This window comes from Accipiter gentilis, chromosome 16, assembly GCF_929443795.1.
Source record: "Accipiter gentilis chromosome 16, bAccGen1.1, whole genome shotgun sequence".
In the NCBI taxonomy this organism is placed as follows: Eukaryota; Metazoa; Chordata; class Aves; order Accipitriformes; family Accipitridae; genus Astur; species Astur gentilis.
The window spans coordinates 22,848,124-22,872,607 of record NC_064895.1 but is presented as its reverse complement, the minus strand read 5'-3'; the positions used below and the strand labels follow the sequence as shown (position 1 = coordinate 22,872,607).

At 41.3% G+C, this 24,484-nt stretch overlaps 1 protein-coding gene across 3 annotated transcripts in view; it reads right to left on the bottom strand.

Annotated features, from left to right (window-relative positions):
• The window catches only part of KLHL29 (kelch like family member 29), a 336,839-nt gene that overhangs the window by 136,471 nt on the left and 175,884 nt on the right, over positions 1–24,484 (bottom strand). For all 3 annotated transcript variants that reach the window (XM_049818438.1, XM_049818439.1, XM_049818440.1), the window contains exons 3-4: positions 6,660–6,801; positions 5,352–5,894 (exon numbers count right to left, since the gene is read on the bottom strand). In XM_049818438.1, coding sequence (XP_049674395.1) covers positions 5,352–5,894; positions 6,660–6,801 — 685 coding nt within the window. The remainder of the gene's footprint in view (positions 1–5,351; positions 5,895–6,659; positions 6,802–24,484) is intronic.

The following is a 24,484-nucleotide window of genomic DNA, read 5'->3' as shown; positions in this document are numbered from 1 at the left end:
AGATTATTCTAATGACAGAAAACTGTATTTAATCTTGAAAAAGGATTTGATTTTAGAGGACCTGTTCAAGCAGTTTGCTTTAAGTTGATGTACAATGCTAACAGAGTTCGATGCTAACCTAACTGTCCTTCAAGAAATAGGAGACAGAATGCACTCATTTCCATTGTAGACTTCCTTCCACACGACTATATGCATACATATTCTCATATATAGATATACATGTGCACACACATACTAAAATTTTATGTATAATTTTATATCCGTAATTTTTATAATCCATCTATTTATCTATCTACCTATCTGTACCTATGGATACAAAAATATGGGAGATTTTCCTAAGGTTACACAGACCCTGTATTCTGGTGCAAGGCAGAGAACTGAAACCAGGCTTTCTAGAGTCCTCATCACACAATATCCTTTAATTAATGTTATTAGAGTTCCAAAGGCTAGGTTGCACTTTAAATTTAAACACTCCCCCTGCCCCCCCAGCATTCATGTCTAGAACTAGGTACACTCACAGAATTGCAGGTCAAGCTGAAATCCCTTTGAAAATTCAGCCTTTTGTGAAGAAAAAGTTGATGGTTATTGACAAAATGTTGTAGTCTGCCTTGTTACTATTCATGATTAAGGAAAGTAAATATTGTCTGAGGTCTAATGAGAATTCCAATGCAATAAAGTCAAGTGTGAAAGGTGCAATCAATAAGTGATGATGCAACAGTATTCATTTGTAGTTTTGTTATTGTTTAGTTCATTGTATTTGGTCATGCTTGAAAATGAAGTGTTAAGAAATTAGTGCTACAAGGATTAACATTCAGATTTTATTTCTGATATTGTTATGTTTCTACAGTCATTACATTCTGAACGCTAATTAGCATCTGATTTCTTTTCCCACAAGTTAAGGACTGCAAACCAAAGAATTATAGAACAAAAATACTATGGAAACAAACATCAATATTATCCATGAACATCCACAAAATAAAACCCATGATGTCCATGGCTAATCTTACACTGCAGGAGAAAGTACTGCAATGAAGAACTGTATTTTCCTCATTTTTTGTGTTAGCCACTACGCTTCAAAGTATATCAAGTTTATGAAGAAAGTGTCTTTTCCAATGTGTAACAGATCTCAGAGTCCAAGCTGGAACGTTTATGTCCTACATATGGCAGGGCTATCCACCAAGGGTTCAGTTTTGGGTTTACTACAAGTCTTGGATATAAAGAAACATACTGCCATATGAAAAAGTCAAGGACTAAATCTCAGTTAGTCAGTTATTCCTGCAAGGAAACCAATCTCTTCTAGTCCTTCATCAATTTCTCTCTCTTTTGGCTCAACTGGATTGGCAGGCACATAGACATTGGTCTCTGTCACTGTGCCATGGCATGGGATACTGGTACCTTGTGGCAGAAACCAAAGAGATGTTTTCTGTCCCTCTCTCTTCCCTGAAGGCACGTTGTACAAGTGACAACTTGTGCTGGAACATCATGTAGCCTGAAGATACTGAAATTATGTTTGAATATTATTTGCAACCCTGTATTTTCTGAAGAAGCCACACAAAAATTTGGCTATGCGAACTTCATTGGATCTTCACTGAATATGTTCACAACGAACATCTTCATGTTTCTGAATATTCTGCTTTATTAATTCCCCTGGCACTTAATCTTCAGATTATAGAGCAAGACTTAGGACATGGATAGAAAACAAGGGCTGATTCTGTTCTAAAATATTAGGTTAGATGTCTGTGCTAAGTTGACATGGCTTTTGAAGTCAGCTGGGAGTATGTGGCATAAATCCTGTCCAAAGGGAATTACAGGCCAAACCAGACACCTCTCAAAACTGCTGTTAATTGTGTATGGTGAAAGATCCCATGCATTTCGTAAGAAAGCTCTACAGTTCTTCACACATTGCTAAAAGCAGTAATTACTTTGAAACATTATTTATGTCTCTCATAATGTGACTGCTTTATAAATTCACCAAGTAAATGGATCATGTAGCTAAACTTAACATTCGTATTTAGCATATTACAGAAGCAGTAAAAGAATCCCTTCACAGAATATAACCCATCCAGACCAAGAAGATTCTCTAATCCATGCAAAAATTATTTTCTTACAAGAAGTTTCAATGGAATTAGGTAGGAATTAGCTGTGACACTGTAAAGAGAATGACATATCTGTTTTATATCACGGTTCTTATTATCAAAATGTATTTTTTGCAGAGCCATGGAAATGACTTGACTCTTTCCGTCACGTAAGTGAGATCTCTTGACCTATTGCAAATGAAATGGCATACTACCACTGACTTTAAGTTTTGGCAACTTATTTGTTTACTTTTGTTTAGAAACAGCCAAGTAAGAAACCTAGTTCTGTATGAGTACTGTATAATACGGCCCAAACATGTACACAGCCAAATGGACGGTAATTATGGGAAATAAAACAAGAAGTTTCAAATCAGCTCCCTAATAAAGTCTAAAAATATAAGAAACCCTATCATATTAACCAGCAAGAACTGCTCTTTTACTTAAGGGATAGTTGAGTAATTATTCAAACCTGTACAAGACTGGATTGTCAAGTGAAATAATAATACAGAGTATCTCAGGATAATGAGATAGATCTTAAGGCCATTAGCAGCGGCTCTTATTATAATGCTGGCCAAGGTTCCCCAAGAAAGGGAGAGAATATTTAAATGAAACTTGTAGAGAACTAGTTTGAACTTGTATATTTGAACAGCTTAGTACTGTCTCATAGTTTCCCTTCCTTCCTGGAGAGAAAGGTGCCTATCATGTAAGACTGTGAAATCAGTCAGGCTTTAGAGACTGAAATCCCTGAGGGGAGATATTAAAACAAAAAATATTTTGAAAATCGAACCACATTGAAATCCATACAGTTTATAAAAAGAATCTTATCCTAGCAAGGTTTTAAGGTCTGGTTAGACACCCAGTTGTCTTCTTTTTCTTGATTCTTTTTCTCTCATTCAAAACAACCAAACCCAACATAGATCTTCTCTGCCTTTACGTTTGACAAGAAGAATTATACCTTTAGACATACGGGTTTTTAAGATTGGAAATGGAGGAAGACATTATTTTTTCTCTATAAAATAGGTCCTGTTTATGAGACTTTTGTGTATGCATGCTTCGTTATCTTACATTTGTTGGTTTTTAACCACTACAGAAACAGGAATAATTCAATAGCTGACGGTCATAAAGAAGCTAGCTAATCCCTGGGAAAACAGTTGTCTAGCTTGCAGTTTATAAGGTACAGTATGGCTAATGTGTCAGCAGTTGTCATGGATTAGAAATACGGCTTGTTTTAATATTCTCCTTACAAGCCTCTCTTAGGTACAAAGGTTTCCAAATACCAGACCAGAGCTAGGTCTGGCATGCCTGGCATACTCCAGTGAGGAACTCTCCTCACCTTAATGAACGCCTCCTCAGCTGACTGTACTCAGCGGCTCTCAGACAATTAGACTAGAGTTTACAGCAGTTTAAGCAACAATGCTGACTAAGACTTTGCAAATCAAATATTAAAAGACTGATTAAATATTTTACGATCTTTTTACTTAGGCTTTGATTTGAAGTTTACTTCATCTGCCAGCCAGAGATATGCTGAAGGTTAATTGATGGGAGAAGAGTAAGTAACAGCTGATGCTGCTGCCCCTAAGTATGCAAGGCATTTAAGAGTATTCCTAACCTCAAGTGTGCAGTCACTGACATGCTCATTTGTCTCACTAGGTTAGTGTCACTAGGGCTCAGATATGTGATCAAATTACCGCAGTGAAAGTGGTTTAAGCTTATGTGTTTTTCCTTGTATTGTATATTTGCACGTCTCCAGTGACACCAAGTAATCCTTTAAATTGTGTTAATTTGATCATGTATCTGAGTATCCAGTGCAGTAAATTGGGATAGGTGGCTATGAAAAGTGGAGATGATGCCTTTTAGAAGACAAATAGCTTCCATGAAGAAGAGAGACATTCAGCAGAACCACTACAGCTCAGTCTACCCCTTTCTCCTTCTACAAAATAAAGGGTTTGTAACCCCACCTGACAAGCTGCTTTTGTGGATTTATTTTTTTTTTTTTTTTTTTTAAAGGGAAAGAATTAACAAAACTCTTATAAAGCAACTGTTGGTCAAATTTTGGCTACCTGACTGGGCCAGTATCATTTAAAGCCCGTCTCCATCTTAAAGAAAAATTCAGAAGCTCACCATCCAGCAAGCGTTCTCATCATATTTGGGGCTTGGAGTTGAAAATTTAAAAGCAGTCCAAATATTTAGCTTTAGAAAAGTACTGCTCAGCTTGTGCCTGAACTTCTTTTCAAGAGATGTTTGGTAAGGATTTGCACATACCAAAGTACAATTTACGTAATAAGCAGGAAGAGTTATTGGACTAATCATTTTTAATAGAGATTCCTTGTCTTTAATACAGAGCTACACAATAGAACTTAATAGCTTGTGGCAAGTAAATAATTTACACATGGATTGTGTCTGAATACAAATGTATACATAAAAAATCACAGACTTAATGAAGCCTTTGGGGCGTTTTTTTTAAAATCAATTTAATTGATTTTGCTGATAGGTCTGCATTTATATTTTTGTAAGCTACATTTCGCTTTACCTGTGCATGTGGCACAGTCCTGACTTTCAAGGGAGGCAGGGAAAACTCTGCAAACGAAATTAGAAACTGAGTACGCAGAGTGTAGGTATTTTTGAAGCGTCTAGGGTAAGACACTCAGAAATAACACTCCAACATGACCCAGCGGTGTGGCTCATCTAAAAACTACTTATCAGAAAAGGTCAACCTCTCAGCAGTGCTCATGACTATTCAGGGCGTTTTGCAGCATTTGAGCCCAACGAAGCTGGTAATGAAGCGTTTTCCCCTTAACGCTGAACGTTTTGGGCTGTTCAGCTTCAGTCAGCAGGGTTACTTTGCATTTGGCTTGGGCTTCTACTAGAGTGGGGAGAAGACAACGGTTGAAGAAGAAGGTTAGTTTTGTGACTAATGCACAAGCGAAGCCAGAAGGGAAGTGGTCGGATGGAAACATGGGTGCGTGTTTCAAAGGGAGAGGCACGGGGCGGTGGCTGCCTTATCATCGGGAGTACCAGCTTATCTGACGGGCCCGAAAGCCCATTATTCACTACAAAATAGGCCCACAGCTCGTCCTCCCTCTTTCCAACGCGCTGCTTTTTGTCGTCGTTAACTCGTAAAAGCTATCCATCAAAGGCAAGCACGGAGACAGATGCGGGAGCCGGGCTGGTGGGCCTGAGGAGAGCGGCACGGAGGCCCGGGGGTCCGCCGCCATCCTCAGCCCCGCCGCCCGCCCCTGCCCGCGCGCCCCGCGGGGCCGAGCCGGCCCGCCTTACCTTTGGGGTGCCAGGGGTCCGTGAACTCGTACTTCCCCACGCCGATGGTCCGCAGCATCTGCACCCCGTTGGTGTTGTCCGGGCCCCCTGCCGCATTGGGGGGCAGCGGGCCGGCCGCCTGCCCGTTGGTGGCGGGCGCGCCGCTGGGCAGGGCGGCTGAGGGCAGGGCCGGTGGCGGCGGCGGCAGCATGGGGCAGGCCAGGTGGCCGTTGCCCACTGCCCCGGGGCCCGGGTGGGCCACCGGCCCCACGCCGCTCATGGAGGACATGCTGAGGGGCTGGCTGTTGGTGTACAAGGGCTGGCTCTGGAGGTTGACCACCATGTTGCTGAGGGGCTGGGAGGGCTGCGGCTGGAGCTGGTAGTGGGCCGGCATCAGCGGGAGCTGGGGGGTGACGTGCGGAGGGAGGGAGGGCGTGACGCCGATGACGGGGGCCTGGACGTTGGCGGCCGGGCTGAAGGTGGGCGGCTGCGTCATCCCGTAGGAGTGTGTGATCAGAGCGGGCTGGCTGCCTGCCGCCACCGTGGTGACCCAGGGCGCTGCACCTGCGGCACGAAGGAAGGCCGGCAATGGCGGCGGGCTCGGCACGGGGGGGGGACCAGAACAAAAATAAACACACCCAGCCTTCCCCTCCTGCGCCTGCGCCCGCGCCCGCCACCGAACCGCACCGACGTGCCCTGCTCTTTCGCCCTATCTAAAGCGGTTCAGGGGCTGGAAGCGTTCCCAATCGGTAAGTGTGTAAAATTGCTACGGCGATGTGAGCGCAATTGTTAAAATACTCATCAGGTGACATGTGGCATGTTTGCGGTTTTATGTATTTTGGGCTTTATGCAGCTTAAGCGCACGCTTCCAAGAAAATTAACCTCTTTCCCCACCGTGCTTTCATGGCTCCCTGACAAACACTCTGTGTGTATAATAATGGTGCTCCAGCCACTACAAAGAGATTGTAATTAGGCGTCTGGCATAGTAGCACAATGTATGATATGTGTCTGGAAGCTGGAAATCATTTCAGGTAGTTCTGGACATAAAAGAGGTCTTAAAGTATTACAGAATGCCTTTTCCTCTAGTGAAGGCAAAGGAGGAGAAAAAAACACCCCACTCTAATGAACTTGCAGGCATCTTAATACATTTATATTAGACCCAGCACAGAAGAAACTTGAGGGGCCTTTACAATGAGAGAAAAACCCTGCTAAAGAATAAAGAAAGAGCTCACAATGAAGTCTAATTTACGGAGGTAAATGGAGATAGTGCATTGAATTTGCTTTGAACGATTTTCCCTTGTAGAATTACAAATAAGATTAGAAACATACCTGGGTTTTCATTCTCCCTCATCTGTTTAGATGGAGGCTCATCAGTGTCCCAGGGCGTGGACTGATTGATGGGTGTCTGTCCCCACCTGACGCTCGTTGCAAGTCCTTGAGGCTGATTTTCAGTCTTGGAAATGCAAGGTGTCTACCAGAGAGAGAGAAAAACACAGAAAAAAAATGTTCAGACTACTGGGCATAATTACTGTTCCTCATAGTAGCTTGCTTGTTTGTTTGTTTGTTACAGTCCAAGAGGATATTCTAAAGTCTTTAAGTAACTTTCTCCTCCAGGCTTGCATGACATGTCCGTATGTAAAATACAATATATTTGAAAGAAATACTTCTGGAAATTTAATAGATCCACCTTTAACAACAACAACAAAAAAATCCACAACAAACTAGCATTGACAGAAATAAGTTGCTTCTTTTGTCTTGAAAATAAAAAATCCAAACAGATATGGTACTATCCATTCAGTCACAGCTTACATAAAATGGGACAATCTTCTGTTTGCTCAATCTCTTCCAAAAATAGTGAGTTTTGTTTAGCAGAAGTCAGAACAAGAGAGACTTATTTACAACCGTAGGACAAATTACTGTAGAACAGTAAAGAGAAGTCTTAGTATTTACTGTCTGTCAACCCTTACAATTGAATGCCAATAAAAAAAAGCAGCATAACAGTCATTGGCCGCTAAAGTGGGTATGTTGGCAGTTCTTCAAAGATGTTAAAATAACTGTAAAGTAGGGGAAGGATCGGGGCTGAATAATCATCAAAGGGGATATGATCTGAAAGAGATTTCTTGCTAAAGAAACTATCACATGGGTTTAAATGCTAAGCCAGTCCCCCTTTCCCCCCCCTCAGCCCAGTTTTAGGGGATCTTCCCAAACAACCATGCCTTTACTGAGAAAAGGCCTGTAGAAAACAAGGGTGTTCCAACAGGTCTCATTTATTTAACTCTGCAGTGTATTTCATTGCTGGAAGATTAAAAGTTTTTTTGTTTTGTTTTTACTGGTGTCAGAACCTCTAAACCAAGAAAACGGAACCAGCTGCCTATTGCTGAATGAGTATTGAGGACTGAAGCCATAAAGAACAGACCAGTCTGAGTGATCGCTTGTTTGCCTTACATCTGGGAAGTAATTTAGCTCTGAGACGGGGGTACAGCGGCTCCATAAATGCCCTGGGTCACGTAGTACCAATGAAATCTCTGTCAACACCAGCAGCTTTTTTCCCCATCACCAGTACCTCAATCGCTTCATGAAAAGAAGTCCTTAGTGGACCCATTTATGCCCTCTGCAAATACATGCACACCTTTCCAAAGCCCAACAGTCATTCCCTGTGTCTTCAAATCCATTGCAGGTGCCTGCTTCCTCCTGCCTTCCCTTCTCCCCCACTAACACACCTGCTAGCTCTTCTGCCCTGCTCCAATGCTCCCTTCTTCATCCAAGTGACTCTGACATCTCCTATCAGCCACTCCCTTTTCCACCTGAGCTTTATCCTCCTTGGGCTCTGGGAGTCAGAAGTCCTGGGTGCAGACCTTAATAGAGGATAGGGTTTTTGCTGTGCTGCTCTCTCTGCTCCCAGAAGCCACAATGGGAAAACTTTCCCCACTAGAAATGCTATACTTCGTTAAATGCAGATGCTCACAGGGAAATGCGATTCTTAATGTCTTCTTTTGTATGGAATCTTGAAATTAGAATTTTCAGTTTCATCCAAATTATTATTTTTTTTTTCAAAATGCATCAATTTATTATTTTCCATGGTCGTCTTTGTTTGTTTTTGTTCTTTTTTTTTTTTTTGTAATTTAACCTCTTCAGATTTTTTTCTATTCTACAGGCACCAGTACAACAATATCCAGGTTTTAGATTCACATTTCCTTCTGCCCCCACCATTTCAACTACTTTACAACTTTTGCAATTGAAATAAAAATGAGAGTCAGGAAAGGCAAAAAGAGAGGACATGCAGACAAGCAAGAGCTTTAAGATTCATTCTGTTGTATTCAAGGCAAAGAAAGGGCAGGAGGGGAAGAAATAAATCTCAGTTTTGAAATGCTTTCTATTTATAAACCGTCCTGAGAAAAGGCTTAATCTGAATACCTTTAGCTTTTACATTGTACAAGGTCCTTGACACAGGAGGATGTAACGCTGTTGGTGGTTTACCAGTTCATGTTAGCAGTATCCCTTTGGATCTAGCTAAACTGTTTAACAGTGGCCGAAGCACTCTGCAGTAGAAAAAGAAAGAAGCAAAAAAAAGCACCACCAGCATTTTCTGCCTATATATCAGCTAAGATACTTCCCCCAGAAACACTATTATTTATCCCAAAGAAAAGCTTTAAAAAACAGTAAATGCAATAAAAAGAACTGGGCATTTTTATGAATCATCAAAGACAGACAGGAGGATTCACAACTCAAACGATGCCCCGCATGTTCCACATGTGGCATCATCTGTGTGTTGCGTTTCATTGTTGTATGAACTGAGTCTATTAAGTGGGTTTGAAATACATACTTCTCATTATTGTGTGGCATTGTCAAGTTGTGCAGCATCTTGTGTAACTTTGTTACATCCCCAAGCTGCTTTAAAACAGTGTCAGTCTAAAATAAGAAAAGAATATTCCTGTACCTTAAATAATACAGAACCACACACATGCTATAATTTTAAAAGAACCCATATGTTCTGTACAGAATGGGTAAGAAAGAGAGTATGTGACACAGCGCTCCTAAATCCTACAAAAATCCGGTTGTCTATTTTGCAGCTGAAAGCTTGCTTTCCAAAAAAACAAGAGCACCAGATCAGGCACATTTGAAACTGGTGGAGTTAGCACCCAAATCTAAATCTAAATTCCATACTTTGAGCATTAATAAAGAGGAAGGAGGTTTGCTGTCAATAAATACTTCTCCACTTCCACAAAATGCTATTTTTTTCCAAAATTTTTTCACTAAACATGCTCACAAACCCTGCTTCTTAGAGGCTCAGTGAATTTAAATGCATGAGACCAGCACACTGCTTTCAAACTGTACTGCTGCGCTTGTATTTATTTGATCAGAAAGAGCTAGAGGTTAGTTGGCATGAAATCACAACACACGTTCATGTAATACAGTTTAGACAATAATGGTGGTGGAAACAGAAAAACAGCTTACTGAACTTCTTTTTTTATATATATGTATACTTCTGGTCTCTGATCTAATTTCTGCATTATTTTTCTTAATACATGAAGGGTTACATTACAAGTGTTACATGCCTCTGATCCGATTGCAGCAATTACCCATTTGCGTATCTGGAAAGCAAAATTATTTCCAACATTATCAAACAAAGGAACTTTCTGTCCATGCGCTCAGGCACATGACAGCACTCTATTTGATGCTTTTAATGTACAACACAAATGACCAAAAAATGGCCTGTATTATGCTAGTTGTGCAGGGGGAAGAGATGTGTTCCATTAGTGATCTGCAGACTTCACAGAAACTAATTGTACTATGTTACACTTTTATCTTTAGCTTTCATGTCAGATGCTTGTTTGAATTAAACACGAAACACATGAAAAAAGGAAATGCATTACAAAATCTACTGGGTATACATTTTAAAATACTGCCAAATGTCTATTTACATGAAAAGACAAGAAGGCTTCTGAAAGGTCTGTTGAAGCCTGGCTAGTCAACAGCAGCATTGGCTATTTAATTGCCTGAAATTCATGGCAGACTACAAAGATTACTAAAGCAATCATCAGCATCTTTGTAGCACCCCTAAAATGCTCAATCTGTGCTCTCTATTATGGATAGAGTACCCCAAATCCAAATCCGAGGATTTTTTTCCTCTTTAGTTTGAAATAACCATTAAGAAGAAATAAAATTTTCAGTTGAAGCTTGCATTTCACCTCATGCCTGCCACTTTGAACTCCAGCAGTGAGCAATCTCCCAGTTTTAAGGAAATTAACTGCAATACAGATGTACAGGCAGAACAGAACAAGATGGAACAATTTCAGAATTACATGAGACTAACACAGACAAGTTGCCAGGTTGTCGGTTTTTTGTAGCTCAAACAGTCATAAACCATGGCCCATAGGCAACAGTAATTGGTGTACAGCTGGTCCACTGAACCTTATTAAATTAAAACATTAAAAACCTTCAGATTCATGGAGCTTTTCAGAATATGCACAAGAAAGTTCGCAAGTTCACAGCAATCAGCTGGTGCTGAAGATTGGGAATTTGTGATTTGGTCTATACTGCATCAGTTTACATGGTTACTATTAGATGTTCAGGAGGCATAGCTACAACTAAGCCTGACTTTAAGTCCAAATTGTTACAAATCTGTGATGAAATAAGACCTAAACTTATACTAAGACCTTTTTTACATCCATGGAAACATAAAACCTACTGCACTACTACCAGCATTACAGAGTATGTTCGTGGAATTAAAAAAAGCCAACCCAACAACAACAAAAATCCAACAACAAAAATCCCAATACAATTTTCCCCAGGCTCAACACCACCAAACACTTCCTGGGAGGTCCTTATAAACACATTTGAGCAATTTCCCCAAAGGCTTGTAAAACTGCTGACATACATCCTGCTACAGCTCAGAGTGCTAAGACCTATTCAAACAGTTTCATGAGCAAAAAAGAACTAATCTAGAGAGAGGGATCCTATTTGTGGTTCCCAGCAACCAAAATTATTTTACTAAGGCCTTCATTTAAAGTGATGGATGAGAAGTAGCGATTCTCTGTTCCAATTATCCCAAAGAGATTGGGAATGGCAGCTTAATACTAAGATAATGTATCCAATATGCAACCCACTCTATTTTCTCTCCCCATTGAAAATAAAAAGGCTAAGACACACGCAAGCATAGAGGCAAACATTCCCTCCCACGGATTCAGGTTTTATGGCCTGTCATGGGTAAAAGCAACTTCAATTTAATGAGGGAATTCCTTTTAATGCTGTTAGCTATGCCTCACTCTAACAAGTAATGACTGGTGGCCCTGGTTGGGTTTTAAGCCTGAACGTGTCTGGTGATCTAAAATGCTTAGTGGTCTCTGCACCAAAGAGTTTATGGTCTAATTTGTAGTTCATGCTGCTAAATATTGCATGAAACAGATATTATTTGTGTGCATGAGACATGCATGTAAAATCTGAACCACACAGGGACAGATCTTCATCTGGGGTAAATTCCTATACTGTGTTGGACAGGATCCCAAACATATTTCTGAGTCTAGTCCGTGGCCAAAGCTCTTAAGGATGGATGCAGAGCTTTTAAAGACACAGTGATGACAGCAATATCTCCCTAGCACTGGCTGTTGGGCTGGGCTATAGAAATGAAACTATTGTTTTAAGAGATGGATGTACTGTAATGTATTAAAAACCTAAGAGATATGGACAGACCAGTGTGCAAGAGGAACAGAACGAGCCGTCCTGCAGTAAAACCTCATTCAGGAACTTGCTCATGGGTGGAGAGAAGAACTCATCTACCTTACAGTTCCCATCACCAGGCAATTCTGCGATGACACAGCGTTGTTTTTCTCTTTCCAAAGCTAATGTGGGAGCAGTGAGAAAGAGAATAATACAGTTAACTCATAGGAAAAATGTTGCTACCCTGCATAAAGGACAAAAGAAGTCTTAGTTCCCTCTCCAGTGGAGAGAATAATTCAATACTGGCATCTTAAACACCATCCAGTGATGAGCCACCAGCCACTGCTAAGGCACAGCCTCCAGCTGAGACACATGGCTTAACAGCAGGGTACAGTCTGCATCCATTCCCATTTTTTCAGAGGATTTAAAGACACTCCCCACCTTGAGGTTAGTGACACGGGCTTGGAGAAACCCATGAGTGCAGTGGGGCTCATGTCCCAGACAGACACAGCACAACTGCCTTTTCCCAGCCCTGATCCCAGCTCCATGCATAGCAGAGCTGCTCACCACCCAGTTTGTGAGCTGCTAAGAAGGCAGATGCATAAGCATGACCAGCTTCTTCCCCCCACCAACATCAACCCCATCTTTCCTGGACTGAGCCTCTTTGCCGTCTCATTTGCATCGTGCCTTGGTTTACCCTCCTAAATAAGACATTCAGCCAAACTCCCAAGCTCTGACAGTGCAATGGAAGATAACTCCATACTGGGAATGGGTCAACTGCTACTGTCTCATTAACCCTTTCTAAGGCTTACTATCCACACTGGCTGCAGGTTTGGGGAGGCAAGAGGAGGAATGAGGTTATGGAAAAGGAGGGAGAAAGATGGGATAGATGAAGGTTGTGAATTGACCATTGGTAGTACCTATTTCTTTCTGGTGGCTGTGCTGCCCAGGGCAACCACCGCTCTCACACCAGTTCTTCAGTTAGGTGCTCAGCATTAACTGGGAATGAATGCAGGACCATGGAATGATAAAAAGCGCTTCATAAATGGCACTTTGTATTCTGTCTTGGCAAATTTCACCAGCAGAGGCTCAGGTACTCACCCAGCTGCCTTCGTTTCTCAGCGAGAACATCAGGGAACGGAGCTGAGGTATCGAACCGAGGTCCCGGCTGCGACACTTGCTGCTCCAGGACACCAGGGACATCAGCGCACGACACTGGGTTCGAGCACAGAAGCCCCACTTTAGCCTGAGCAGAACCTCCTCTGCTAACACGGTCAGCATGCAGATCAACCCCAAATCAGAGCAAAGCTACGAATGCAAAATCATCTCACAATAGAGGAGAAAACGCGCAACATCAGAAACTACGCGGCAGCACGTACTACAGAGAACATGCACTACGCAATGCAATAGGGCTTTCAGGGATCCTGCAGGCATCCCATGGCAGAGGCAGATAAATCCAGTTCAATGTAAGTGCTTTTTGTCAGAGGGCAAAAGGAAATATGGGTAATAATGAAGTAAGTGCTTGTCAGACCAGAATCCCAAGGGCGTACAAAGGATGTAACCCTTGTGTACTGGCAAAGCTACTCAAGAATGACCTAACAGCAGACTGCTTGAAAACTAAATATTTATCTTGAATGCAAATGCTGGCCATTGAAAGGTTCAGAAGTCACTCCATATGGCATTTTTGTCCCAAATTTCCCATGGATTTCTTTTAATTATCCAAACAGGACCCTGAATTTCATTCTGGATCAGGGCCTAAAGCATTAGAAACAAAGAGAGGAATACTTATAAAGTAAAAGCTGTGTCACTTTAGGCTCCAATCCCAGTATTAAGTTACTTCTATGAAAGTTCCCTTTTGTTGTATTGGGTGCCGACATTTTACATTCAAGACCTCTGAATTTGGTGTTTCAATTGTAGTACACACTCCGTGGCAGGAAAGTGCATGTTCTCTGCCTACACAGCAGGCACATTAAAAAAAAAGAAGAAAAAGAAAACGAAGATAAGCTTGTGAGTGTTGAACAGTGCTGCATGATATTACTGATTTATTAACTTGGCTTGATCAATAAGGCTATCATCGAGGGCACATTTAGTTTGCACATAAATTTCACTTTCTAACAAGCACTTTTGTGTGCTCACTTTAGTTTCCATAATCTGATCCAGGTCTCAGGAAGCTTTCTTTAAGGGAGAACAGAGAATTCTTTTTTCTAAAAAAAGGATCAAAGTATACTTGGTCAACTCTCAAACAAAAGGACAGTCAGTACTATAGAAACAGCATGCTTACCTTTCACAGCAAAAAGAAAGATAAGCCTATAGGTCCAGATTTATCACTGCCTTAAGTTCATCAACATCAATTGAGCTATTAAATTGTGGCTGAATTTGGCTCATAGCAATTTAAAAATTTCAACTTTCTTTGAGAGTCTTCCATCAGTAAGATGCTAATTTAATGCATAATTTAAACTCCACTGTCCTTTAACTCAGCGTTTGTAAATAATTAAAAAAGAACTAAAAATCCTTTTACATTTATAAAGCTGCCCCCCTTATCCTACTGCAAAACAACAAAGACTTTACAATCAAGTATTTATTCATTCTTTAAATCTGAAAGTAAAAACCGTATAAAAGATGAGGAGAAACTGATTTACAAGATAAAACAATTAGCTCTGGGATATGTACATTAAGACTAATAAATTTCACATCATATTTTGAAGGAGTGGAGGAGGAATCCCAGATATATTAGACTTTATTCAAATTCTACTGAAATGTTCAATTAAGGGCATCTTATGAAGGTAAGTTATGCAGTCACTAAAATTAAGATGTGAAAAACAGGATTAGAGTGCTGCAGCTCTCAAAGAGGCTATACACTTTAATAATTCCTTTTCCTACACAGAAGACAACATCTAAAATCTGGCTATTCCTGTAATTGCTCTGGTCTTGTTAAAAATTTGGGTTGTGCAAGAGAAACACAAATGTATTCCACAGGAAAAAATACTAAAATACTATACTGCATTCCCTTTTAATCCAAAATCACATATCTTAGTAGTTCTTATTAAAACCTTTTTTTTCTGTGCAGACAGATGAAAAAGCATTTTAAGACTCAAACAAGTCTGTGCAAAAACAGCTCGAACCCATCCATCTCCCAGTTGGTTCTTAAAAGAAGCTAAACATTCACCAAGCTGTTCTGACCAGACGTGACTGGCAGATCCTTTTTGGGAATGAGGTCTCAAGATGCAACCCTGCTTCCATTCAGATTCATAGCTTTAATAACACAAGAAGTTCAGTACAGGATCAGGCAGTTGGGCGGTCATTTAATTTGATTTACAATAGAGTGCTAATGTATATTTTTTCCAGAAACACAGCCACCTTTTTCTCCAGCTTTTCTGCTCTGTAGGTTTTACATCAAAGCATTCCTGCTCATTTTGTTTCCGTATCTCCACGGTACCGGTAGGAAGCTGCCCAGTTCTCCTGTTTTCCTTCAGCAGAACTGATCCGTGGACTAGCATTAATGCTTCAACAGCCTCAACCATCATCCTTCTAAAAGATTTATGGCAAACACATTGCATACCAAGCTATAAATCTAGCAAATGGCTATTAGACATACTTTGCTGTCCACAGCCACGCAATTTAAAGTAAAACAGATAACAGTATAGCTGTGGCTAGCGTTACTAGTTGGCCTGCCAAAACTGGGCCACATTGCCACCCATTTTTTCCAGGCACCTCACTCTCATCTTTGGGGTGTGAATCAGATGATCCTTCAATATTACTCTGTTCATGGTAACTTGTGATGCTAACTAGTTCTTCGTCATCTGAGGATAAATGGGTACTGTTAAGATGAAGCTCTACTTACATTTCCGTCAACAACAAATTGCTTTACATTCCTTTACTTTGTGTTCCTTTAAGATGAAATTCTTCTAGGTGTCCAGTTTGGGCCATTGGACTCATTAAGAAGAGGAAATCCAGCAAAGCCAAAGACTCTGTGCTTTTGAAAATCCTCTGTTATCTATCTTTTAAAGAAAATTTATGCTACTAAACCCATAAAACCTCCTACTCTCTTTGCTCCCAGGAAGTTAACGCAAAATAAACCACCTCTAAAAATAATCTCCCACTCAAGAAACTTCAGGGTGACAGAGGGGAGAGAGAGAGAGAGGGGTTATTGTGAACCCTAAGTAACACAGGTTGGTTCTGTAAGCCATGTAGGGAAGGACACGCTAAAATTAAATGACCTTTGGTAGGGATACCTCACCTACAACAGCAAGTCATGATCTGATCTTCCTAATTCTCCTCCTCCGCTGTTGCAAGTCACAGTCCATCAGAAGCTATTTCTGCCAGGATGGGTGCAGGGCAGACAGTGCCCTCGTAACCCCCCAGGATGAACTACCAGGGAAACCAGCCCGGGGTCTTTGCAGATAATACCCTTTAAGAGGCAGCGTGTCCCCTGCTGAACTTGCTGTGGCTTTCAGGAGAGGGAAAGGGAGTTTTAGCTGTTTTTTGTGCAACCATCATCTCCAGAAGACAAACAAAGCCTTGGTTTGCTGTAATAAAGCTTCAGTTAGAACGCAAATCTATAAATATCTAACAGGGCAGATCAAAATGGCCAACTTTGGTCACAAGTATCGATCAGAGTGAGTCAAAACAGGACCAAATGCCTACTTTAAAAAAAAAATAAAAAATGGGATACTTTCCTTTCTACACAACAGGTAGAGATCAAAATAACCTTTGTTGCAAATCCAAAATCTCTTTTCCCACCCATAGCACAGTTTTTGGAGTAACCATTAGCTTCAGGCAAGCATTGACTGTACACCAGACTATCCAGAGTTTATTAGAACAAAGCACAGAGCCTTATCTTGTTTTTCACATTTATTGATGATTCTGTGCCACATCAAAACACAGATCACATGCTGATTCTCTTAAAATCACTGAGTCATTAAGAAAGTTGAGTCATTAAGCAAGACCCTCCACCCAACACCTACCCAACATCCCCTGCCTCAAAAAGGGTCACAGAGTGTGCAAGATTAAGACGCTTTGAGAGGAGATATAAAGTTGGACTAGATGATCATTGTCGGTCCTTACCAACTGAACTACTTCTATTCCATTCTAAATAAACAAATTAACATATGTACCTATACATATATATACATCTCTCCCCTTGTACTACTGAAATGTGGATGCTATTAAAATGTTCATCTCTGCTTCTTTCTAAAAGAAGTCCAAACTCCATGTACTGAGGAAGAAAAACAAGAGGTAAAAGCTAACAGACTAGCTGAGGATCTGCTTTTCTAGTGCTGCATTTGATTAATTATGTGATTTATTTTCAACGACTGGTTCAATCAATCCTGATCAAATTAACAAAGACAATGATCAGAAATACCAGACTAAAACACAATACAAATGATTTGGTTCCAGGGGATCCAATCAAATGAAACAGGATTAAATTAACCAGTGATCGGTTTAAACAGAAGTTGCTATATAAAGTCAGAAATGTATCAGTACTTCGGGCCATTTGCTGTGTCTGTAGGTTGCCACTTCCAGCTCTTCCTAGAGCTCTCAATAAACTTTAAACAAATAGTTTTTCCTAGGTATCACAAGGGTAATGTGGAACTTGTTATTATCATTATTACTACTACTACTACTGTTTCACAGTACCACAGTATCTGGGCCTCTGCTGTAGTAGGCACCCTCTAAAGAAAAACTGTACCCCCAAACACATACCCCCTGCCCCCAGCAGTCTGTACCTGAAGGAGTTTACAGCCTATGTGCACGAAAGAGATCAAAAGGTGACAGAATATCAGGATACAATCAAAAAGACAGAAAACCCCATTTAATTCTACAGTGTTAGCACAGCACAAAGATGAAAAAGCTCCTGTTCAACAAGGAGCGTTAATGAAAGTTACCAGTGATACAGCTGGAAATGTAGTTCCTACCTAAAAATCAAAGTAAATACAAGTATCACAGGAAAAGTACTTCCATTTGCTGTGTACTGGCCTAAACCTTGAGCAGCCAACAAGGTCCTACAGCACTGAACAGTTCAAGATGTACTTTCAAATGCCTTGAGCTCATGCTGGTTCAGCTGGACCCATTAGTAACCAGCTGCAAAGGGACTTTGTGTCCAAAGCTAGGCAAAAGACAGGCTGGGAACAACAGAAGCCAGCTCATTTGGAAGTAAACAGGAAAACGTAAATGCTGATAGTTAGAGAGTGAAACCAAACTCAATTCCTGCCCTTTTTTCCCACTAAGAAAGACAACTGTTTAAAAAATAAACTTGAGGGATGTGGAGAGGTATTCCCTAAGGACTTTTAATAAAAAGTTGCTTTCGGATACTAGCAGGCAGTCAGTCCCGCTTGCGAATCCTGGCCCCACATGCTACAGTAGGATGACGAAGGACACTGGACTGGTGGACGTGCCACTGGCATGGCAGCGGACCCCAATAACACAAAACAGAGGAAAGCCACAGAGCCACCAGTCACGCTGTGCACATTAGGGGCTGAAGCAGAGGAGTTTTCCCAGCTTTCCAAAGGAAAGGAGTGTGCCCGTAATCTGAAAAAAGGCCAAAGCACATGCAAACAGGTCAGATCCAAATTAATTGTCCCACCCATCTTGTGTGTCTTATAGAAGCATTCAGGAGTCATATGGGAAGACTCCTTCCCTATCCCTTGGTACAGTACCACTTCAACTTCTAGGTATACATTGCCCAGTAACTGTGAGCAGACATCGTGTCCATCCTGCCAATGGGTATCTGTCACCTGACAGGGTTTAGTCACTTGTGATCACCCTAGGACTTTTCATGCATGCAGGGAACAGACCAAGCTAAGTATTCTGGCAAGTGATAGCTGACCTCTGGAGCATGGGCTCGTTTTTGTCCTAAGTGAAACCACTGGAGACATCAGACTGACTTCTGATGGTTAGCAAACTCAAGGTTCACCCACAGGATTTGTATGGCGATGGCCATGTGTCCTATCCTTGCAGCTTGCCATTTGCACCACAGATATTGATAGTGAAGGACTATCCTTGTACGACTGAATGTTTGAGGAGCTGCCTTACTTACCGAGCTTACAAAAGTATGTAGAGAAACATTTCTCTCTCCCTTCTCACAACTTAAAGACTTAATATTTTATCTTTGCTTTCAGCTACCATGGTGAATATATTTTAAAGCATCAGCTCTTTCCAGCCAAAAGACATTTAGCATTATGTTTAAGAATGCATTCTTTGTTCTCTTCTGTCCCCTTAAAGAGTATCTTATTTGTATGTGTGGGCTTTTTCTCATGCTCTTCCTTGCTACATTTTTTTTCAGTGTCATTGCAATTTTTTTCATGAGTAGTCTCAGTTTCATTTTCTTACTTTATTTTCCCCATGTCTCCCTCTCTCTCCCCCCTCACCCTTTCTATCACACTCTTTCCTAAGTGAAATGAGAACCCAATTATACTCCTGTTAGAACTGAACTTTCAAATCCATCATGTGCTAGTGGGCTCAAAATTAGGCAAATAAATTCCCTCAACCCTACAAATTAAATTGAGTCTTTGCATATGTTCTTTTAAGAGCACAAAGATGTCAAGTATTCACCCAGCTGTCACAAAATATGATGAGCAGGCACTTTGTATTCATATAGATTTTCTAAATCATTTGTCAGATTTAACAGAAATGCTAATGGGTCCAAAGTAAATTCTAATCTATCCTAAATATCTGGTTATTTTGTATTACAGTAGGACTTAGAATTGTCAGTTGAGGATCAGGGCACAATCTCAATGCATTTCGCACAAGAAGACAAAGATCATTTGGATGATGCGCAGGTATTATTTTGCACTTTCTCAAATTTTATCTCATTATTTTAACCAACAACCTCCTCACAGGTACACTCAACTTCATTTAAGAATAGAAGTACCATCAGCTTGTAAGCATTATTACCTAATGTGTCTGCTATTGAAACCGAGGTCTTATATTTCCTAAAGCCAGCAACTCTCTCCTAGGTGTAGATTTTGAAGGAAAAAAGCTATCATGAAGGTCAGACTTTGCTCGTGCTTTGTTTCTGTCAAAGCTCATGATGGAAGTGGGACTGAGCAAGATCAGCCCTAGCATGTGGACGGGAACTTGCACAGGGCTGCCAATGCTGGCAGGTCGGACATTACACGGTATGCCTGTAACTGGTCTGTGTAGGTCTAGCATGTCCCAAACATGTAGGAGTCACTGCCCCGGTACTGAATGCCTGTACAATAGTTCTCATGTGGTCAATCCAACACATTTAGGGAACCTGTGATGTGATGAACATATCCTGGAGAGTTGCTCTCTACGTACTACGCTGGCTGCTTGTCTAAAAATCTATTAGGGCACCAGTTAAAGCAGGAGGGCAGCAGATCATGGCTGTCAGTGATAATCCACTGCCAAAATCAATACCATTGGCAGGCTTGCTTCATGGATATTTACAATTTTCCAAGAATGTGTTGTCAGTCCCATTGTCTTGGCCCAATTTCAACTCCAGTAATCACATTTCTGCCTGCCTAATATTCCCCTGCTGCTTCCAGGAGATGCGGGAGCCCTCTGATCCAGTCCCACATCGCTTCATGGCATCATGGCCATGTTCAGCACCAAACCGGACACACTTCAGCAGTGGACACAGCTTTCCCTGTATATATTGTACACAGCAGTTACTACCTTAACAGCTCTGTGATTCTTAAAGATGTGAAAAGTGTAAGATATTGTTGTTGCTGTTATTTAAAAAATGATTTATCTGCCTCTGGAACTAGTCATCTTGAGACATCTTTCAATTACCTCCTCTTTCATGAGTAAATTTGTACATTTAAATTATTTACCAAAGGTTGAGCTAGGTAGGTGTCAGTTTGTATTTTTTTATTTCACTAATAAAAGTAAAATATCTATAAAATGTGACAGTCTACAGCTTTTCAACACCCAGCTTCAGGGAGTTCAAGCCCTTTCAGATCTAGCCGGGAGAGCTAACTCCACTGGCAAACTAAAAATCTGCCTTTCTCAGTGGAATAAAACTCCTGTTTACAGCTGTATAGAGCATAAAATGGGAGGTTTTAAACTTGTGACATTTCCATGTCTGGAAAAGCTGTCACACGCCCAGCACAGCATCTTACCTCAAGCTGTAAGCTCAGGGGCATTAGTAGCATTAGCCCAACTGTAAGAGTACCAGAGGGAAAGAATAGTGTAACTAAAACACTTTAAAAACCTCCCAGAATCTTTCTTATATTCAGAAAACAGGATTTTCCCCAATGGGAAGGAACTCCTATTTCCAGCTGTACGTGCTTGCAATCTTGCTTCTCAAAAACTTCTTGGTAGAGTTCAGCTGACTGACTCCTGTCCATTGGAAATCCTGGCTTGCATTATTTTGGGAGAGATCTCTGAATGCACAAAGTGAGAAAAAGCATTGCTTTTTATTTTTTTTTTTATTATTATGATTTTAGTTCTAAAGACTAAGCAACTGTTGGAAGCTGCTCTGAGGCAGAAACTGGTTGAATCAATCCTGTAAACATGATTTTGTGGGCAAAGGAAGATGTGCTAAATATAAGTCATCATCAGCCACCTTCATCGGCATTCCCTGCACTCCTCCCACTTCCCAAAGGGACCATGTGGAGTGTTTAAACAACTGCAATTTTAAATAGACACTGTTAAGCATATTTTGTATTAAAATGTAAAAAGAATGCCAAACAAAACAAGCCCAGCAAAAAAAAAAAAAAAAAAGAAAAAAGAACCAGATAAGTATGCATATGAGAACTAATAAAGTATGAGTGCATGAATGTATTCTGGAGCATTTGTGTGTGTCAGAGGGAGTGGAAATGAGGTGAGCAGAAGATGAGAAAATATGAGATGAGACACAAAGTGACAGAAAAAAGCACCAGTTAGGGAAGAAAGCAGGCACGGAAAAGACTGTCTTGCAGATAAGCAAAGACTCTGTGTACAACATGGTGGGGGGGGAGTTTTTAAACACTGAGCTTTTACCTACTAACATCAATAGGGTTATTATAACTAACTTGGTAAGATCTAGGGGCAGCAGTTAAATGATGTAATATAGGTACCTAATTTAGGTGTCAAGCCTACTTCTCTCCATCGGCTCTGTTAGAAGCTGGAGTCTGGCAGCCCTGGATAACAAGTGGTCTAAATTACTCATCACTCTCTGGAAGGTAGGAGCCATTGTAAACTCTCTGACTGTGCCCCCGTGTGCACTGCAGCAAAACCAGAGTGAAAAAGGAAAAAAAAAAGTATGACAAAGAACATCATCCAGCTATATTACAAGCAGAAGAAAGACATTCAGGAACTCTATGAAGAGAATGACGACCTAAACCAAAGAAGATGGGATACTGGAACTTATATTATCTGTGCAGAAAATTTAATGCAAAAAGATTCAAAAGAAAATAGTCTATGCAGCTGCAGCCTGGTGCATCTAAAATGACACCCACCCACCCCCCTCCCCCCCGAAAAAAACCCCAAAACAAACCAACAAAAAACCCAACAACCCTAAACTAAACCAAAGAAAAGGGAGTGCATAGGAAGAAAAGAGATTTTTTTTGTTTTGGAGTATCTAGTTCCTAATTTAATCTTAATCCACTCTGACATTTATCCTCATGGATAATTCAGTATACAAATTTAGGGCAGAAAAAAAATCCATAAAAGTAATAAAATAAGAGCTGCTTGCAAGGGCAGTATCAGTAAAAATTGCCCTTGGGTAAAAATAGTTCCTACTGCTTTGTGTCCTGCTCAGCTTCAGGTGATGTACCAAGATCCCAGGAACTACTTTTTTTCCCCTTGTGCAATCATTTGTGGCTCTCATCCAGCCTCTGATTATGCTAATTGTATTTGATGGAATTTGTATGTACTCTCCTTCGCTCTTGTCTCATCTGAACATACACAAGATGCATTTTTAATTTTTAACTCTTCAAAAATAAATAAATAACGTAACTTTCTCCCCAAGGTTGTGTAAAAGTCAACCTTATTACTAGTTCTAAACAGCAAATATACAGCCTTTATTACTAGCAAAACAAATAACCCTTTCTATATTAATATGTTGCAACAAAGCTTTTAGTTAGTGTGAGAGGAATGTCATAATGTAGGAGTTTGCATAACACAGTCAGATCATGTCACCTAGACACAATTTCGTTTGCATTAAATTAAATCCACCATCTAAGGAAGTGCAACTTTAATAAAAAGATACAGTCAAGTTGGCTAGATCAAGAGCCTACATCATTTTGAGACAGACACTCAAAACAAGAGAGATGGTGAGCTGTTATAAAGCCATTCCCAAGGGTGAGTAATAAAACCCAGGACTTAAATTCCTGAATAAATAGCTTTTTTCATCTTTCCCTTTAAAAAGTGTTCTCGGCCAAGTAACTAGACATCAAAACCCACTTGATTTTGGCGAGACAAAACTAGATGACCTTAATGGCCTTAATCCAGGTTCCTTGACTGTCTTTGAGGTCCCTAAACGCAGCGGTGACTGTGTTATTTCATACTTCATGGAGATCCTCTGAACCTCTAAATTATTCTTTAATTTTACTAACTGGCAGCTAAAGAGAAACGCAATTGCAAGAGTAAAGGACTTGCTTCCCTTCCTAAACCGAAACAAGACTAGCTTTTCATTCTTTATTTAAGTGAAAAAATGCCCAACAGGCAGCCCCGTGCACCGCAGTTCTGCTCTTCCACAGCTAAAGCCTCCCACCGCTCCTGTCCCTCCCCAGGTCGCTCACCTCCCAGAGCTCCACGCTGAACACCACATGCCTCCTGGGGCCAAATGTTCAAGGGTATTCAGGTGTCTTGATGACACAGGCAGGCACCCAAGGGATTTCCAGAAGCGCTGAGGCAGCGAGGGCACTCGATTTCTGCCAGATTCTAGAGAGGTGGAGTTAGGTTGGCCACACCTGTAGGTCTGAAAATCCAGAGGCACGTAAAGACTTTTGAAAGCCAGACTTCAGGGGCCTCAGTCACCTCCAAAACCGGGACAGGGGTGCATTTGGAAATGTGAGCGGCTATCCGCATTGGAGAGCGTCGGCAGAAATGAGGCAGGGCGTTCAGGCTGGACACCCAACCTCCCTAACGCAGGGCTCTGAGTCCCAGGCCGCAGGCCCCTGCACGCAGCCATCTCCTGCAGAGACGCTACGCACGGGACCGGCCCGCGCAGCAGCAGCAGGGCCAGACTCTGACCAGCCCTCCTGTCTGGAACGAGACCGAACTCTTCCAAATGCAACGGTGCCGACTGAAACGGCTTAGGAGGGTGCAAGGCACACGTGCGAGGGAGGGGGACGCTGTCCATTTGTGTAAGGGACAGGATGCCTCTTCTTTGGACACACAGGTCCCATTCAGATGCACAACAGACTCCCTGTCGAAAGGTGAGAGTTTCTCAGCAAAGAGCTGAAGAGGAAAAGCAGACCAGGCTGCCTAGTCATGTCGCATTATCGCCGGGGGTGTTTTGGGCACGTTCCCTTTTGCCTCCCAGCCCCAACATACACGTATGCACACACATGTTGGTGGTGACATCTGAAGGAGGCAGTAGTGAGCCA